The 18,567-nt window shown below is 60.0% G+C and overlaps 2 protein-coding genes across 5 annotated transcripts; both read right to left on the reverse strand.

Moving 5' to 3' along the window:
* Positions 1 to 374: 374 nt before the first annotated feature.
* HOXA9 (homeobox A9) lies at positions 375 to 3,850 on the reverse strand. 2 transcript variants are annotated; one of them, XM_084897167.1, is made up of 3 exons: positions 3,162 to 3,326; positions 2,890 to 2,985; positions 375 to 1,836 (listed from the first exon to the last, which is right to left on the reverse strand). In XM_084897167.1, exons 1-3 carry the CDS (start codon positions 3,208 to 3,210, stop codon positions 1,598 to 1,600), a joined length of 384 nt encoding a protein of 127 aa, XP_084753293.1. In that variant the 5' UTR covers positions 3,211 to 3,326; the 3' UTR covers positions 375 to 1,597. The 2 variants fall into 2 exon arrangements, with proteins under 2 accessions (XP_084753293.1, XP_084753292.1); XM_084897166.1 differs by having other exon boundaries at positions 2,890 to 3,850.
* A 4,976-nt stretch (positions 3,851 to 8,826) lies between these two features.
* HOXA10 (homeobox A10) lies at positions 8,827 to 18,317 on the reverse strand. 3 transcript variants are annotated; one of them, XM_084897164.1, is made up of 3 exons: positions 18,201 to 18,317; positions 17,488 to 17,621; positions 8,827 to 10,142 (listed from the first exon to the last, which is right to left on the reverse strand). In XM_084897164.1, exons 2-3 carry the CDS (start codon positions 17,495 to 17,497, stop codon positions 9,868 to 9,870), a joined length of 285 nt encoding a protein of 94 aa, XP_084753290.1. In that variant the 5' UTR covers positions 17,498 to 17,621; positions 18,201 to 18,317; the 3' UTR covers positions 8,827 to 9,867. The 3 variants fall into 3 exon arrangements, with proteins under 3 accessions (XP_084753290.1, XP_084753289.1, XP_084753288.1); XM_084897163.1 differs by lacking the exon at positions 18,201 to 18,317 and having other exon boundaries at positions 17,488 to 18,034; XM_084897162.1 differs by lacking the exons at positions 17,488 to 17,621; positions 18,201 to 18,317 and adding an exon at positions 11,318 to 13,205.
* Positions 18,318 to 18,567: the final 250 nt, after the last annotated feature.

Consider the following 18,567-nt stretch of genomic DNA (forward strand, 5'->3'; position numbering starts at 1 on the left):
TGGGCAATTTTGGGGGGAGCCAAGAGAAAAGAGTGGTGCTGCCCAGCCACACCCCAGATGCCAGCCCAGCTCCTCAGAGGCCTCCTGGCCTTCAGGAAAACGGACACAAAGTGGGGGACCGGGCCTCGCTGCCCCGTGCTCCCCAGCTTTCCTCCGCCTTCCTCCTTCACTCAGCTCGGCGCTGCTGAGCAGTCGGCCTGTGCGAGCCCCGAGGCCGGCCGGGGGCTCCTGCCTTAGGATCCAGCTCCCAACGCCCCGAAAAATGAGGGAAAAATGAGGTTCTATCCTCTTCCACCCGCAGGGCCCCTCCCGGAGACTGTCCAGGCCCCCCTGCCCCAGGAGAAGATGCAAAGAGCTGACCCGCAAAAATAAAATAAAATAAAAATCATCAATATATTTTATTTGGCAAAAAGTTAAATATCTCAACACAACAATTTGGTCAGTAGGCCTCGAGGTAACTATTGCAAAATATACAGTGTATGCTCAGCCCCACGGAAACCCCAGATTCATCAGGAATACAAATTTACCGCAGCCCAGTGGCAGTTTCACAATGCATAATTTATTATCAATAAAATTAGCTCCATTACAGTATCATTTCCCCCCAGTTAAAATTAAACATAAACCATAGGTAGTAACCTTCTGCAGTACGTATAGCTCCGAATCTCCTCCGTTTGCCTGGCGCAAACACAGTATTCAAGCTGGTCTGATCGCTTTTTCTCTCACACGAGGATTATATACAATGGACCAGACATGTCGATAGAGCACGTAAAATTAAAATTTTCAAAAGTGGAGAAAATCGTGAATCTATGCATCCCAGAGACCCTTTCTTTAACAACAAAAAAAATTATTTCACTGAGAAATCCTTACAGCTAATTTACAATCAAAGGTTAACAGCCTAGTTATACAGAAGACAGATCCCACTACAGGGCTATACTCTATGCAATTGTCTCCTCCTCATAAACAACCTGAGTTCAAATTGAATCCTAGCTTTCACAATCACGATGGGTGCATCACCCAGCACAGAAGTTTGAGTCACACAAGAAAACATAATCACAATAAAACACAGTGTTCAAGTATCTGGGCAGATTGCTCTGCCGAACAAAGAGAAAATTAAATTAACTACACAGACTACAATCTAGACAGCCCGCAGCCAACAGTTGTGCATTATAAAAAGGTAGTTTTTTTTTGTTTGTTTGTTTAAGTCAGGAACAGGTAGATTTTATAAAATATATACAAGCTCGCGTACACACACACAGCCATCGGCGCTAATGCTGCCTTCTTCCTCCTCCTTCTCCTCCTCTTCTTCTTCTTCTTCTTCTTCTTCTTCTTCCTCCTCCTCCTCCTCCTCCTCCTCCTCTTTTTCTTTTTATTTATTTGTTTGTCTTAACAGAAAACGGGAAGCTTACAATGCCTCCTCCAGGAAAGCGGCAGGCCAAGGAGCCAGCCTGAGAAAGGTTTGCCGGGGAGAGAGGAGGGCTGGAGTCTGGCCTTTGTGCGGGTGCTGGAGGCTTGGGGGGGGGGGGGGGGAGAAGGGGACAGGCGGTCCTTTCTCTTGCCCTCTCGCTCCATCTGTTTTCAAAATGAACTCAAAGTGGCATCACTCGTCTTTTGCTCGGTCCTTGTTGATCTTCTTCATTTTCATCCTGCGGTTCTGGAACCAGATCTTGACCTGCCTTTCAGTCAAGTTGAGCAGCCGGGCCACCTCGTACCTGCGGTCCCGGGTGAGGTACATGTTGAACAGAAACTCCTTCTCCAGCTCCAGCGTCTGGTGCTTGGTGTAGGGGCAGCGCTTCTTCCGCGTGGAGCGCGCGTGCAGCCAGTTGGCAGCCGGGTTGCCTGGGGAGGTGGGGGGGGGGCGGAGAGAAATGGGATTTAGAAGGAGGAGAAGCACACCCCCACCTGGGCTGGGGGCTGGGGAATCTCGGGGCCTCGGGCCGCTGCTGAGTTTGTCGGGAGGCGGCAGAGCCTGGGACACAATGGACCCTGGCAGACAGACGCGGGATGGTCACTTACAATCGTGCGCAGTAAAACCTCCGCTCCCTCCCCTCCGAGGCCCTCCTTTCTCCTCCTCAGTGCTCCCGCTCTGTCCTCTCCCCACCCGCCTCCCGCACAGTGTGTGTGAAAAGCGAAATGTGAAAATATAATAGATCTCCTCCTTGCCAGGCAGGGGAAGCCGTGCCGCCCTGCATTCGTGCAGCAAGACTCAGACTCTTGGCTCCCTGGAAATAACTGTGTGCTCCCTTCCCCTCCTCTCCTTCCTCTCTCCCACCCCCCGCAGACCTTCCTGGAGGGCCACGGGGCGGGCAGGCCTCGGCAGCATTCGGCCCCTGGACGCCCTAAGGCCGGCGATCGCTCCCCCAGTTTGCTAGAATAATCTGGCCCGGACCCTCCTGGCCCGCTAGCTTGCAGCCTCATCTTGGGCAGGATTTACTCCGCCAGCGGCAGAAGACAAGACGTGGAGGGAACCGGCCGCCTTCCCGGCCTCCCGGCGGCTACAGGCAGCCACCGCTCCGGAGGATTTAGTCACAAAAGACTCTGCTTGGACGCTGCTTTCGAAGAACAACGGCCCAAAGGATCTCGGTCCTGGTCCGGGGCAGCAGCGAGGGCAGCGGTGTGGGCTCCGCACAGCACCCGCCCCGCCCCCTCTCTGGCAGCAGCCACCTCCTCCCCCAGCCCGGCGGCCGCTCGGCCAAGGGCTGTGGACTTGGGGCCTCCGTCCGAGGAGGCATCCGTCCCAAACAGCGGCTTCTGGCTCCGGGCCTCCGCTCGGGAGGCTCCCGGGCGTGCCAAGGCGGGCTCCAGAGACAGCTGGCGGGCTGGCAGATCCGGGAGGCCAGCGTGGAGGCGGCGGCGGCGGCGGCGGCCGGTTTGGAGGGAGGAGACACTTACTGGGGTCGATGGGGGGCTTGTCTCCGCCGCTCTCACTCTCGGCATTGCTTTCGGAGAAGGCGCCTTCGCCGCCACAGGGCTGTTTTTCTCTATCAACTGGAGGAGAACCACAAGCATAGTCAGTGAGGGACAGAGTGTGCGTGTCAAGCGTGGGGCAGTCAGCCCTCCTGGCCTGCGGCGGCGGTTCAGGTTTAACGCCGTAAGGCCGGCTGGAGGGCAAGCCCGCGAAGGAGAGCGCGCCGGGCGTGGGCTCCAGCCAGGAGCGCATGTACCTGCCATCCGGCGCCGCCGCCGCTGCCACGGGCGCCTGGGGGTGCCCATAGGGGTGGTGGTGGTGGTGGTGGTGGTGGTGGTAGACGGCGGGCACCGGGGGCACGGCGGGGGCGCCCGCGGCGGCGTGCACCGGGTTCCAGGAGGCCCCGAACACCGCCGCCTTGGGCTGGAAGCTGCAGGGGCTGAAGTCGGGGTGCTCGGCCAGGGCGGCCGCCGGCCGGGGGGGCTGGCCCAGGGCCCCCGCGGCGTAGCGGCCCGCGGCGCCCAGCTCGTCCGGGGCGTCGGCGGCGGCGCCCAGCAGGAAGGAGTCCACGTAGTAGCTGCCCAGGGCGCCCGTGGTGGCCATCGCCGCCCGCCCGGCCGCCCGGCCCGCGGAAATTAGCAAAGTGCGGGGTCCATGCAACAACTTGGCGGCGCGGGGAGGGGCGCCCCGCCACCTAATAAGCGCGGCGGCCGCGCCCCCATTGGCCGCGCGCGTCACGTGGCCGCGGGCAGAACAATAACGCGTAAATCACTCCGCACGCCGGCCGGCCGCGGCGCTGCCGTCATAATTTTTTATGGCGAGAGCCATATGTTTTTTATGCAAAGGGATCCGCCGCAGCGCTCCGAGATCGGGTTTGTTTTAATTGTGGCCAACGAAGATTAAAAGATCAAATCTGGCCTGGCCTCCGGACAGCCCCCCCTCCCGCCCCTCGCACCGCCACCGCCACCGCCAGGCACACGGACTATTTTATATCACAATTAATCACGCCATCGGCGAGGCGCGGGGCCGCCGGAGCCCCTCACATAAAATTAGACAATAATGGGAGCCGTAAAGAAGGCAGCCAAATCGCGTTCTCGCTCCACTGTATTTAAATCTGTATTTATATTGCGGGAGGAGTTATTGTGTCGGGAGCCACGCGGGCCGGGGGGAAGTTGGGAACGACCCGCGGATCCGTTTACCTCGCCGCGGCTCCCAGTTGTAAAAATTTACGAGGACCCGGGAAGGGTAAATTAGACCGTGGTGTTGGGTCGGCGGGCTCCCCGTAAATAGTCCCCCCGCAGGCCCCAGAGAGGCGAGTGTACCCCGGCGGCTCCGAAAGTCAAATTCAACGCGGCCGCCTTCCCAGGCGGAGCCGCCCGGCCCTGCCCGGCGCGCGGGGCAGGGACAGGCCACCCCAGGACATAGCCTGTGGGGGGCCGGGATCGGCCTGACCCGATCGCAGGGTGTCGGCAGCTCCCCCATGGACCGCTGAGCCTCCTGCGAGCCTCCTACCGCGGAGCAGCCGGCCAGCCCGACCCAGGGTTTGGGGGCCGGGTTAGCCCGTGCGGTCCACCATCCCCTTTCCCCCTTGGCAGGGCTGGCACCCCAGCCTGCTCCGACCTCCTCCGAGGCCCGAATGCCGAGTTCTGCTACTCGCACTCCCCTAACCCGAGCTGCAAAAATGAAATAAAATAAAACCCCTACGAGGCAGCATCAGTAACAGGCGAATTCGGCCTAAGCCACCTGGCAGCTCAGAAGCCAGGAGGCCCGCTCTGGAGAGGCTGGTCTCAGGGCCCAGTAGGAAGGCTTTGGGTCCCCTTCCTTCCCTCCCTCCTTCCCTCTCTCCTTCCTTCCTTCCTCCCTCCCTCCTTCCTTCCTTCCTCCCTCCCTCCCTCCCTCCTTTTCTTCCTTCCTTCCTTCCCTCCCTCCCTCCAGGCCACTGTCCTCTGGCGGGCCGCCTGGCTAACCCACGGCTCATCGGAGTCCTGAGGCGGCCACAGCTCAAGTCCAGGGCCAGACCTGAACCGGGAGGGGCACGGGCATTGACTTTAGTCCCATCCCCAGCTTGGCCAAAGGAGGAGGGTGCTCCCCACCCCTCAGAGCCTCTCAGGGGTAAATTAAAGGGCCTCGGCCTCTCTGTTAATTGGAAGGAAGGAAAAAACCCACCAAATACGAACGGGAAGCAGCAACTCCTAAAAATGGGGTAATTAAATTCACGTGTGAACACTGTGCTGCAAGAGTGTGTTTCTCATTAGCCCACTTCCCTGGCGCGAGGGCTGCGGACTGAGCTGCTTCCATCTCTTGTGTTTTTGCCTCCATCCTCCCCAACAGCCCCAGCAACCCCTCCCCAAACCCAGATACACCCCTATCCCCCAACAGCAGGCACCCCCAAATGCCAGGCTCTCCCCCAGCTGAAAAGCCACAGGGAGACCAACCCGGTCCCTGGCCACCGGAAGAAGGAAGGAAGGGGGAAGTGACCAACACAATAAATTCCTACCGCTGGCCTGGCGGTCCTGGCCACCTCAGTTCCCTCTCCCACTAATATTTGTCCTTTGCTTATAGAGTCCTCCCCGCCATTCCCATCCCCTCCACAGCCCAAGGTGCCCCCAAGACCCCGCAGTTCGGGGAACCTCTCAGATTTTCATTAAGAAAATTAACCCAGAGGAAACCTTCGCTCCTAATTGTAATTGTCCGAAAACCAGCTGCCTTTCCCACTTTTTGTACCCAAAGAAGACACGAATTATTTATAGTACTTTAAATAGAAAGACTGTCCTATAAATAGCTTTAGCCCCCCAAATAGGACAGCTACTAAGAAATTAGCAGGGCTTGAGTGTTAACTAATCCTCACCGGTGCCTAAAATGGGGTGAGGGGATCCCCAAACCAAAAGTATCCCTCTTCAGCCCAGAGGTTTAAGGAGAGACCCTTGGGGTTTTTGTGTCTGCTTTTATTTTGGAAGGAAAAGGGATTGTGTGTGCATAAAGAAAGAATAAATGGGAGTGGTTAGAAACGGCCTCTTTTTGCCCAGAGTTCTAAAACCTTGGCCTCCAAAACAAACCCAATACTCGGGTCCTGAAAATGGCAGAGAGGGGTTGAGGGTACCACCGTGTGGGCCTTTTGGATAACAGGACCCGGGACCCGGGGCTAAGCATTAAAAACAGTTCCTGGACTGGGGCTAAGCAGTGAAAACAGTTCCTGGGCCCAAAGCTGAGCAGTCCTGCTGGAAAGAAACAGCCTGAAGGCCCCACGCGTGGTGCCAGTGGGGACTGGAGAGGGATGGAGGGTGTTTTCAGCTCCCAGTAAACATGAGACTCCTCCGCCCGGCTTCCAGGACCGCGTGGAATAGGGACTCAACTTCGTATCCCAATGGTTCGGGGACTTAGAATTCCTGTCCCCAGTCATTTGAAACACAGTTCCAGAAGGGTCCCCTTCTCCAGCAGTCTTCCGCACAAGGATGCCATATCCAACATGCCCTGACTCTGAACCGGATAGAAGCTCCTGGCAAGCGAGCAGCCTATCTTTGCCCTGGCGAGGCCCCCTTATCGCGGTTAAAGCCGGAGCTGAGACCTACGGGGCCCCAGAGCCTAGGAAGGTTCGGGAAAGTGCCCTCCGAGAGCCTGACTGAGCCTCAGCCCAGGCCGGGCCTCAGGCCTCCAGTGAAGCTGGCGAAGGCGTCCTGCGAAAACCCCGGGAGCGGGGAGCGCTCCGCAGCCGGGTCTCGGGGCTGCTGCTGCCCGACGGAGCAGGAACGCAAGGCCGCCGCCATCCGGTCGTGATCGTAACCGAGGCCGTGTCTGCGCACCATTCCCTGTCACAACGCGATCTCTACTTGAGTGCACAGAGAAGAAACAATAAAAATAAAAGACAGCCACCACTCTGGCTCTTCCCAAGCCGGCCCGAGGTCCCTCCAGAAGGAAGAGCGGGGGAGCAGAGGAAATGGAGAGAGGGAGGGAAATGGACACAGAGAGATCAAAGAAAATAAACAAAGCTGAAGGAAAGAAGGGAAGAAGTAAAGAAGACAGAGAAGAAAGAGGGGAGAAGGAAGGAAGGAAAGAAAGAAGGAAGAAAGGAGTCAAAGGCGACGGCTGGGAGAGGAGAGCGGCTCGCAGAGAGAAGGGTAAGTGACAAGGCCAGGATCCAGCCTGTCTGCCTCGGTCCTCCTAGCTCGCCCGGAGCCTTCACCGGCCGAGGGGTCTTGTCTTATCTCCCGCCCTGGGCTGGGGCTGGGGCCGCCCTGGCTTTGCGGGAGAACGAGCGGCTCGATGGCAGTGTGCGCCCCTGACCTTGAATGGCCCCGGGCCCAGAATTCCTACCACGCCCCCGGCGCCCGCTGCGGCCCCGCCGGCCTGGCCGTACCTGCGGGGCCCGGGGAGCCGGGGGGAGGCCGGCAGCCCGGCGGAGCCCTGCGAGGGGAGCAGGACGAGGTTCTGGCGCGGGGAAAGCCGAGGTTGCCCCCGCGGGCCTGGCACGACCGACCGGAGCCCGGACGCCCCGCCCGGCCCGGCCCGGCCTCCGCGCGCACAGGTACCTGGAGACGATTTCAACTGAAGTAATGAAGGCAGTGTCGTGCTGTCGAGAGAAAGGTGGATCCCAACAACAGGAAACTACCTAAATCACCGACCAGTTCTGTGCTCGCCCGCCGCCGCCGCCAACGCCGCCGCCGCCGCTGCCGCCGCCGCCGAGGAGAGCCCGCGATCGCCCGCCGGCCCCGCGCCAACCTGCCCGCCGCCCGCGCCCGGGCCGCCCTAAGGCATCGGGGAGGGAGAAGCCAGGCCCCGGGAGGGAAACCTCGGGAGGGAGGGAAGGAAGTCAGAGAGAGAGAGGAACGGAGACGGAGGGAGGAAGCGAGGAGAGCGAGCGAGCGGCGGGCGCGCCGGCTTCCCCGATCCTGCAGCCCAGCGAGCGGGCGGCGGCCCGGGAGCCTCGGAGCGGGGACCGCCCGCCCGGCGCCCTGTCTGCTCCGGCCTCCCGCTCGCTCCCCGCGCTCGTCCTCCCCGCTCTCCCTCCCCACCCGGCAGCCAGCCGGGCCGCGCGCTCCCGCGCCCCCTCCCCGCCGCCCCCACCTCCCGCGCAGGAAACGCGTGGCCCCGCGGAGGGCGCCCAGGTGGGGGAGCTGGGCTGGGGGAGGGGGTCCGGGCAGCCCAGCCGGCCCGGCTGCCTAATCGCCGCCTCCTCGGACGCTAGTGAGGCCCTGTGGGCCCGGCCTGCTCCCGGGATTCCTAGACTGGGGGGGTCATCGAGGACCGGGGGGACCCACAAAATAGCCAGCCTTGGCGAGCCTCCCCGGGGCTCCCGAAAGAAATCCTGTTCGGCTTCCTGTGTCCATGAAGCTCCCCTCTCAACTGAAACCACCGGTCCAAGACAGCCACAATCCAGATATACTAGCAAGTCATAAAACTGAACAAAAGCCGACAAACCTTACGGCACCAGGGCTATAGGGCCCAGACAAATTACGACCGTCTAGGTAATATTTAAATAGATGCCTAACGTAATTGCAGGGGGCGCGGGCTAGGCCTCCTGTTGTAAAAGTGGTGGACGGGATAAAGTGGAAGGGGGAGATAAGAAGTCCAAAAAAAAAAAAAAAAAAAAAAGAGGTAAAATTAAAAAGCTTCATTCCACAGCTTTTATTCTTCTATAAGAACATAAACATCATCTTTTTTTTCCACGCACAGCAGCATTACAATATTAATTTATTCTGATTTTAAGATTAGAAGTAAATAGAGCTAGAACTAACATTTATAATAACGATAGAATGCATTTGCATAAAACAAGATTGGCAATTTTTTTTCATAATAATAGACATTTATACAGATTTGCATTTATAGTTTTTTTTCTTTTTCTGCACCTACAGGTTTGACCCTTTTATGCATGTAACTTCACAGTATAAAGGAAACCAAACAGTCTCCCTTCTCTAGTCTATTCCGCTTGCCCCAGCCCTCCTGGCTTCCATGAATTTTGGAAAGAAAAAAAAAAAAAAAAGGAAGAAAAAAAGGGGAGGGGAACTAACCTCCACCAGATAGGGAGAGTTGTGGTGTGCTTGTCTTGTGTTACCAGTGGTAACGATTACTTTATGACAAAAATCCACTAAATCCACATGTATAAACAGAACTGCGTCAGATTATTTATCTACAGCCAGAGGATATGGACATTCAGAGGAGAGGGAAATAATTGAGTCCCACAATGCAAGGCCTTACACAAACTGGAAGAGGAGTTTCCTTATCCTGGTCTTATTTATTTATTTTTTATTTTTTCTTTCTTTCTTTCTTTTCAAGCTGGGCTATCTTACCGAGGAAGGAAAATTCCATCTTTCTGACTCCCTCGATGTTCCAATCAGCCACAGTCAAGCCCCTTTGTCAACCTGTATGCCCATGCCCACAAGCCCTTCTCTTTGCCAAGGAAGAAAGGAAGAAAGAAAAAAGATCCAGGGCCTGTACCCCCTGATTACACACAGCCCCACACTCAGGCCAGGCAGCCCGCTGGTGGCTCCTGGCACCATTGACCTCGGGCCAGACACCTCAGCGGGACCAGGGGACGGGGCCTTCCGGCGGGCTGGCCCGGCCCCCCGCAGGAAACCGGCTCGCCGGAGCGCAGGGGCCATTTTGAGCTCTGGAGTGATCCAGACGCCAAACCATCCCAGCCCGCACTTGACACTCAGGACAGTCTTTATCTACATAGAATTCTAGAGCGATATGGCTTTTCCCCCAGAACACAACAACAGCAACAACAACAGCAAAAGGTCAGCACCTAGCGAACAAAGAAACAGAACGTCAGAAGAGACCAGCCCTGCACTGATGCGGTGGCCGGCGAGATGGCGTGCGGGAGGGAGGCCCGGAGCCGCACAGGTGCGGGGGGGCCTGGGAGGAGGCCGGAGCAGAGGGAGGAGGATGGCTCTCTGGAAGCAGGGGAGGGGGGAAACAAACAAAAAATAAAAATAAACCGGAAAACGGCATTGCCTGGAGCTTCATCAGGAAAAGTTAAAGTTGGCTGTCAGCTCCCGGATCCGGTTCTCTCGGTTCATTTTCTTGAGTTTCATCCTGCGGTTCTGAAACCAGATTTTCACTTGTCTGTCCGTGAGGTGGACGCTGCGGCTGATCTCCAGGCGCCGCTCCCGGGTAAGGTACATGTTGAACAGAAACTCCTTCTCCAGCTCCAGGGTCTGGTGCTTGGTGTAGGGGCAGCGCTTCTTACGGCCGCTCTTCGCCGTGAGCCAGTTGGCTGCGTTCTCGCCTTTGGTAGTGCCTGGCATGGAGAGGGAATGGAGAGGAGAAGTTACCCCGAGGCAGTGTGGCAGACTCCCGGGGTGGACGGGGCCGCCTCTGCCACAGGAGGGATGCCCTCAGTCACCCCGGAGAGGTCAGCTCGCCTGCCCAGGAAGAGCAGTCTCTCTGAAAGGAACATGTAAAACCCAATGGACCCCCCATCTACACCTACCCTCCCAATTCGCATTTCCATCCCCTTCTCTCCAAACACCTGTTTTAGCACAAAGCTGCCAGCTGCTCCCAGAACGAAGGACCTGGGAGGACAGGCCTGGGTACCTTGAACTTACTGCCTTATTTATGTTTTCTCTGCGCCTCGCCGCCCCCAGGCACACCAGCCTTTCCTGCCGCCCCCTCGCCTGGGGTCCAGGGTGCCTCCTTGGAGGGGGGTGGGCAGCATGGCTGTGTCTCACTGCAGCCCCTCCCTGCCCAAGGCCTGGCCAGGAGAGGCAGCCGGACGCGGTTGGCAGAAAAAAAAAGTGATTGGGGTCAAGGGCCTGCTGCCCTCACGGCTCTCCAGGAGCCGGGACGTGCAGTCTGGGCCACTCTGAGTCCCAGGCAAAGCGCAAAGGTCCCTCTCTGCCTCTGAGCTCAGAGCCCCGTGCTCTCAGGCCGGATTCGCCTTTCTTCTGCCCGCAGCAAGGATCACCGCCCCTGCAGCAACTTTGAAAAAAAGGCATGGGGGATCGTAAACTCGAACTTCGCCGGTTAATGGGCTTATTTATTGGTGCTGGCGGCTGCTTATTTTGGATGCCTTACAAACATCCGTGCTATCTGCGGGCGAGCACTCTCCCTCCCTCCCCTCCCCCGCGTGGGCCGGCCTCGCAGCCTGGGCCCAGGCCACGGGCGAGGGTGCCCCTGCCCCACGGAGGACGTGCCCCAGAGGGGCGCTGCTCGCCGGGACGGGATCCTCGCCCCCCCCCCGGGCGGGGGGAGCCCAGGCCAGCGCAGAGGACGGACGTCTCGGTGTGTGTGGGGCACCAGGCTGGCCATGAATTTTTACTGCGTCCCCACGCCCAAATATTAAAAAGCAAGTTCACAAGGTCAGGCTGCCTGCAGCGCAGGCCAAGGCCGGCCGGGCCGGCGGCCGCCCGCTCCTGCCCGCCGCCGGGCCGGCCTGCCCGGTGCCCGCCGCGGGGCCCGGTGCCCGCCGCTTACCCAGGGCGTCCTTCCCGGGCGACGCCTTGCTGCTCTCGGACGGGGCCGGGGACAGCTCCTCGGCGGCCGAGGACGACGCGTGCGCCTCCTCGTCGCCCTGCGAGCCGCCGCCGCCGCAGGCCAGCGCGGGGGGCGGCGAGTCCAGGGCGCGCTCCTTCCGCGCCGCGTCCGCCGCGCCGGGCGCCAGCGCAGGTGGCGGCGGCTCGAAGCCGCGCCCGGGGGGCTGCGCGGGGAACGGCCCGGCGCCCAGGGGCTGCCCGCCGCCGCCGTAGCCCTTGGCCGCGCCGTAGGCCTGCGAGAGGCGGAAGTAGCCGGGCACGGGCACCCCGCCGCCGGGGCCCAGCGCGCAGCCGTCGGGCGGCGGGCCCCGCGGGAAGGGGGCCAGCTCGGCGGCGGCGGCGGCCGGGCCTTTGGGGCATTTGTCCGCCGCGTCGTACAGGCAGTAGGAGCTCTCCTCTTTGATGTTCTGCGCGAAGGAGCACGCGGGGGCCGGCGGCGGGGGCTGCGGCTGCGGCGGCGGCGGCGGCGGCGGGGGCTGCGGCGGCCCCTCCGGGGGCTCCATCCGGCAGGAGCGGGGCGCGTCCAGCCACAGGTCTAGGGGCGCGGGCGGGTAGCCGTGCGAGCCGGGACCCAGGCCCCCGCCGCCGCCGCCGCCGCCGCCACCGCCGCCCGGCGACGCGGCCTCATTGCGCTTGGCGCCGCCCAGGCCCGGGAAGAGCCCGCAGCCCTGCAGCCCGTAGGGCAGGTCGGCGGCCGGCGGCAGGTAGACCCCGCCGGGGCCGAAGTAGCCGCCGCCCCCCGCGGCCCCCGCGCCCCCGCCGCCGCCGCCGCCGCCGGCCTCCACGCGGCCCGAGCTGATGAGCGCGTCCACCAGAAAGGAGTTCGCGGCGGGGCTCTCCGAGCATGACATGGTTGTGGGGTAATTTGGCGGAGGGAGCAGATAGCCCTTTCTGGCTGACATTTCTTGTGCAAAACATGCTGAATGCGATTAGCGATCCCCCCGCGCCGCGGCGGCCGCCCGCAGCCAATCCCGAGCCGGCGCCGCCGCGCGACCCCTCCCAGTTTGCTGTCGTAGCGGGGCCCGCGGAGGCCTCCGGCGCGATTGATAGAAATATGTAATCGGTATTGACGGGCCGCGCGGCGCACGCCCCCCCTCAGCCCCGGGCCGGCGGCGGCGGGGGGCGCCCCAGGCGCCTGGGGTCGGGAAGGAACCTGGCCCGTGGGCTCGCCCAGCCCGTGCCCTGACGTGAACCCTCTTTCTGAGCTGGGCGTGAAGGGTCCCTCGCCCCCGCGCTGTGAGCCAGCGGGGGGGGGGGGTGTGTTTATGGCTGCACCCCGGCCCGCCGTGGGTGCTCCCTCCCCCTTCCTTATTTCAGAATCTGCCACCAGCTCTCCCGTCCCCTCTAAACGCTCAGGGGTCCTCGCAGGGGCTCAGGCTCTCCCCATTCCCCCATCGGGCCTGGAGTTGTCTCCCCAAAGTGGCAGACCTGGACCCAGGCCACCAGGACCCTCAGAGTGCCTAAGGTCCAGAGTGGACTGGAGGCTGGCAGTTGCCACTGAAGTTTTGCATTCCGCACAGAATCTCCCCCCCAAATGGAATGCCCCGAGCCCTGCACTCTCCTCTGCCAGCCTGTGGGTCTAGCTGGGCTCTGGGCCTCTGGTGCCCCTGCCTGGCTTGCTCCTGGGTGGGCCTCGGTGGGCTGGCATGGGGGGGAGGGTTGTGGAAGGAACTGGCAACCTGAAGGACTCCTGCACCCCTGCTCTGAGCCCAGGTCCAGGCGGCCCAGCCCATCACCCCATCAGGCTCCAAGCTCCAGCCCTTCCAGGGAAGTGAAGGGAACACTGGTCTTCAGGCGGGGTCTTTGGCTTGCCCTGAGGCGAGGACCTGGAGGGAAACTGGGACTCCTCTGACACAGTTTTCTCTCTCGCCTTCTCCCTTCAGCCTTGGCATTCGCATGCTCCCTCCCGGAGACCAGGTACAACAGGAACCAGTGTCACCACACTCCTGCCTCTCCGTCCCCTCCCTCCTCCCTCCTCCCTCCTAACCTGGCAGAGCAGCCCTCTCGCCTCAGCCTATGCGTTTTAACAAGGCCCACGGTGAGGAAATCAGCTCCCTGCGGCTCCTGGCCCGGGATGGGAGCCTGAGGGGAGAGGCCCTTTGCTCAGCAGCCCCCAGGTCTCTCCCCCCTGGCTGCAAGGACCTGCTCTAAGTCAATGGAAACGCCGGCCCTTGGCGCTAGCCCCCAAGCATGGGCCTCAGACTTGTCTCAGGAAACGCGACCTTTTCCGGCCGGATCCAGTGGAGCCCGGGAGGTCGCGGCCTTGCCCCTGGCCCGCGGGCTGCAGCTCTCCAGGATGCCTCCGGCCTGCCTGCCCCACGGGCCCCTGCGGAGGCCTGGACGGGGCAGCTGCACACCCAGAACCGGGCAGCCAGCCCGCAGGCCCCTGCGCCGCCCGCGGGGAGACCCTTGCATCCCGGGTGATTTGCCAGGCATGTGGCCTTGTTCTCCCAAGTATAAACCAAGTCCAAGGAGAGAGCGACCCAGGGAGAGCGACCCAGGGGGAGCAGGCGACAGAGCCCAGGCGCTGGTTCTGCGACGCAGGCAGCTGCGGTCTCTGTGGGCAGCGGCTCCTGGGAGCGCAGAGCCCCGGAGGCCGCGCTGCCTCCAACCACTTCCACCTCCGCTGCCCGAGGTTACTGACTGCGGCCCGCGCATCTGGGACGGAGAAAGGGGAAACGGAGGAAGAAAAATCAATCGAGGGGGACAGGAGGCGAGGAGAACGGAGGGAGAGGAAAGCGAGAAGGTGATAGAGAGAGCCAGTGCCTCCCCATCTGACAGGGTCCTGAGGCTGCGGCATCCAGGCCGCTGAACCAAGGGCGGAAGGGTCGGAACTGCCCTCGCTCTCCGCGGCGCTCTCCCGCGCAGACCAGAGCAAATTCTAACCCAGCTAAGCCCCCAGGCCCACAAACCTGAGCACAGGAAGGTGTCAGAGCGCCGCAGCCTCCGGCCCTTCTCCCGCGGGTCCTCGCCCATCGATCTGCCTTGCCAGGAGGGTGGAGCTGAGGGACCGCAGCGCTGCGGGAATGCCACAAAGCCCAAAGCCCAGGGCTACCTGCGCCAGGCTTGCCCCTCAGGGCTGTGCATGCCTCTCAGGAAAGCTCTGCCAAGCGGAAAGTAGGTCACAAGAACCAGAGAGGGTCTCTTGGGGAAAACATGAGCCCCATCAGGCCAGGGGGCCAGGGCTTAGTTCTCCTCAGACTGGATGCAGAGGGCCGTTACCCAGGCCACAGGCTGGGAAGGGCCAGGGGCCAAGGAGAGGGTGCTTGAGGCGGGCGGCTAAGAAAATAAAGTGAAAGGCTACGGTCTGAACCCGTCTTTCTGAACCTTTTTGCAAGTGAAGGCCCCTTTGCAAAAACCAAGGCCAAGTCCTGCCTCTTGACCTGTTGAAAATGGTAGTCTGTGTATTCCTACAATTGGACCCATCATTTTCAAGGAGTTCGGAGACCCCTCAAAGCCAAGGCCCTCCAGGTCTCAGGACTCTCCCGGAATTCAGTGCCCCCGATGATCTGACTGGTAAGACAAGCCCGGTGCCCTGCAGTAAGCAGCTCGGGCCTGGTCTGATCAGGGCCCCGTAGGTAAGGGTGGCCAAATGGGCGTCTAGGCTGGATGGGAGCCAAGAGCCTGCACGTGCCGATCCAGGCTCCAGAAGCCAGCCTGGTGCTGCATCTGCTGCCAGCAGGCTCCCGGCTCCCGGACCATGGCATTGGCCCTGGGCTGTCACTGGGCTTTGGGATGCTTTTCTCCAGCATCCTTCCTCCGTGCCACCCTTGTAATAAACCAACTGGGAAGTTTCCTTTGTGCTGCTTCTCGCTTTATTTTTTTTTAAGCGTGTAAACCTGTGTGAGAGCCCCTCTCTGACCTAGGAGCACGGCCCAACCCCAAGCTGGGCCCACAGCGCCCAGAGCCCAAGGAGGAGCTGTGGGTAAGCTCCTCCGGATGGACGCAGGCTGCCTGCTGGTTGGAACAAGAAGGTGTCACCGCAGCAGCAGCTCAAGCTAAGCCCTCTCCATCGGTTTGGAGCTCTCAGCATCCCTGGCCGCCCCCAGGCTCCACACTCCCCAGACTGCAACACGGAGGTGTGAGCTCGCTCAATAGAATATTCCATTTATCGAACACCTCAGCTTCCCTCAGGTGCCCCCTCCCCCTTCCAGAGATTAAGAAAAGCGGTTCAATTGCAGCAAGGCTGGCTGCAAGACACACTCTCTCCGCTGGCCTGTTTGCCTCTCTTCCTTTCCCCCTCCTTCCCAGCAGCTGATTTCTCCCTCGCCTTCTGGACGCCTTTGACCTAAAACTCCGTGATGGCTAGCTTCAGCCAGGCGCGGGCAGAGTTATGTGAACCCGCCAGAGCCCAGGCTTCATTTAGGAGTAAACATCGCCTGTTTCTACCTGGGTGATAGCACCCCTCCCCGGGGCTGTGGGGTCAGGGGAAGGCCAGCAGGAGAGGGGAACAGACCCTTTGGCGATGCAGTTCACCTCGGCGGTTCCCCCTCCTGAGAAAGCCCCTGCTTACACCCCGAAAATCAAACTGTTCCACAAAAGCTTCCTTAAAAAGCACCAGTTCCTGAGAGTCAGGCAGGCAGTAAACGGTTTTTATCTGGATGTTTCTGAGACTCAGACCGGCCGTAGCGTTGGGCTTTGGCCCACAGAGGAGAAATCAACGCTATGCTCACATATCCGCTTTAACAAAAACTCTGGACCGCTCTGCTTCCTGCACTCACCGCAGCGTAAGAAGGCATCTTTATAAGCAGTGCCATTCTTTCCCCCATCTCCGTTAGTAACAGTAGTATTTCCAGGGGTATTATGTATTTGCTTTGGATCGATCAGGTGCAAAACAACCCATTTTACTTTTTTTCTTTTCTTTCTAAATCCCACCCCTGAACTGGCCCTTTCTCCTGACAGGGGCAGTGTTAGGGCCTTTTCACGCACAACCTAAACGGCAATATTCTTAGTTTTGTCCCCAATAAACTGCCTCTGTCTTTGAAACTCGAGGCGGCTCTGGGCTTTTAGGGATGGCTCAGGCTGCAGAGACAGGCGTGTGGGCGCCCACTGCTCGGCTGCCTTATTCTGGCAGACTTTGGGAGCCCGTGCTCAACAAAGACTAGTGACTTTGAAGGTGAAAATTTACACATATGTATACACAGGCACACACACACATATACATACACACACATACACACACATACACACACAGAGGCAGCACTTACTTTCTCTAAGATTCGCCCGCTCACCCATGCACTGCATGCTTGTGAAAAAAAAATAACCATCTCAAGAAACCATTTGAAAACATATTGGAACACAGATGTAAACATGGGAAAAAGGGGGAATTTGACTCTGCCCTCCAAAATGTAAGTGCAATTATTATTTTGAAATTGTTTTATGGCAACCCTGATGGAGGGATGGTTGGCCCTAGTTTGTCCTCAGCGCCAGCTTTTTTAAAGCAGATAGGCATTTTGGCAGTACAACGGGTCGCGTCCTTGCAAAATATGCAAAAGATCTCCATTTTACATCTTAAGAAATTGCTGCAGAATCCCAGCCAGGTTTATAGCGGTACCGTCCACATCAGTGACACAGGCTTAGCTGGAAGCCTGGAAAATCAAATGCCACTTTTCTGACCTGGCCTTTTTGGGGAACAAAGGTTTCCCCTGGCTGCTAGGCAGACCTAGAGACCGCACCTCGCCGCCGTCTTCCCCAGGGAATAAGCCCGCCCCAGCGGCCCGGCTGCTGCCCACCTCATTGTTTGGAGGGGAAAGTTTCTGTCTTTCCTAGTCCCGCCATCTCTTTCCCCCCAACACAACCCCCCTATTCCAGCCTGGCCCAGACTCTTACTCTTAGATGCCCCCTCTCCCTCCCTGGCCGATTGATCCATCCCGAATACTTTTACAAAACGGAAGGGTTGCCTTGGCTTTGTAGAGGCGCAAAGGGGGCTGAAATCGTCAAGTTTTCCACGGAGGCCTCCGCTTCGCAGCCCCAGGGAGCAGTGCGGAGGGAGGTGGGCTGGCCACCCCGGAGCGCCCGGACCCAGCCGCTCTCCCGGCCCTGCCCCAACGTCGGCCGCCCCCCTGCTCCCGCCCATGCCCGTTTGAAATCGCTAACCTCGGGGCCTCTTACCTGGACACATTTCCGAAGAGATCCCCGCCGCCGGGGGACCGCCGGCTCCTCCGCGCCAGGAGCGCCCGCGAGGCCTAGCGAAGGCGCATCGCTTTCCATGACAGCACCGACCACATCTTGCAGGTGAGCACCCCCTTTTTTGAGATGAAAGGGAGCGGGACAAGGGAAATAACGTAACGTGCAGCTCTTGGTATCAGAAGCGAACAAAGGCCAAGAACCGCGCTGGGGTTCCCGGCTCCCCGGCGGCGGCTTTGACATTGATCGGAAGGGCGCCATCTCGTGGCGGCTGCGCGCCTTACGCCGGGCCCGAACTCCCTCCGACCGGAGCCGGGCGAGGGAAGCAGGCTCCAGGCAGAGGCGGCGGGAGACTGTGCCCAGCCCCGCTGCGAAAGGGATCTCGCTTTTACATCTCAGAAATCGCTGCAAAACCCCAGCCGGGTTTATAGCGGCGCATTCCAAATATGCAAATTGGCCGGCCCCGGACGGGTTTACGACCACATTGTCACAGCCATCGGAGGATGGGCTTTTATAGGGCTCAGAAATCAAACCCTCGCCCGCTCGCCGCCCGCCCGCCAACAGCCTTTCTGGCTAGACTCTCTCTAGCAACTTGGGAGACTCTGGTTAATCTTTAACCGTCCCCAAGGAAGTCTTTCCTTAAACCTCGGGCTTCCCTGCCCGCCCCCTCCCTGCCCCTCTGGAGAGTCCCTGTTCACCTCTGTGTCTGTCCATCAGCCTAGACATCCATCTCCGGGGTCTGTCCCACTCCCCTTTGAGCTCGAGGTTCCCAGTCGCGCCAGCTAGACAAACACACAAACAGATAAACAAAGCGGGGCCTGGTGCCTGGGGCCTGGGGCCCCTCTCGGAATTGGATCCTGTCTGCCGCCCTGGCCCTGCCTGGGTGGCTGGGGAGAGGGTGGGGTGGGGGTGGGGTGGCAACAAAAGGCTCTGCCCTGCCCCTCAAGGTTATGGTGATGGTGATGTCCAATTTTAAGGCAGAAGTTCAAAGGCAGGAAACAAAGAAGCGAAGAAGCGGCATCTTTCTTTCCCCAAAGGGAAAGCCCATGGCAGCTGGGAGCTGGG

The sequence above is a fragment of the Pipistrellus hanaki genome (genome assembly GCF_964339955.1).
Source record: "Pipistrellus hanaki genome assembly, chromosome: 10".
NCBI classification, from domain to species: domain Eukaryota; kingdom Metazoa; phylum Chordata; class Mammalia; order Chiroptera; family Vespertilionidae; genus Pipistrellus; species Pipistrellus hanaki.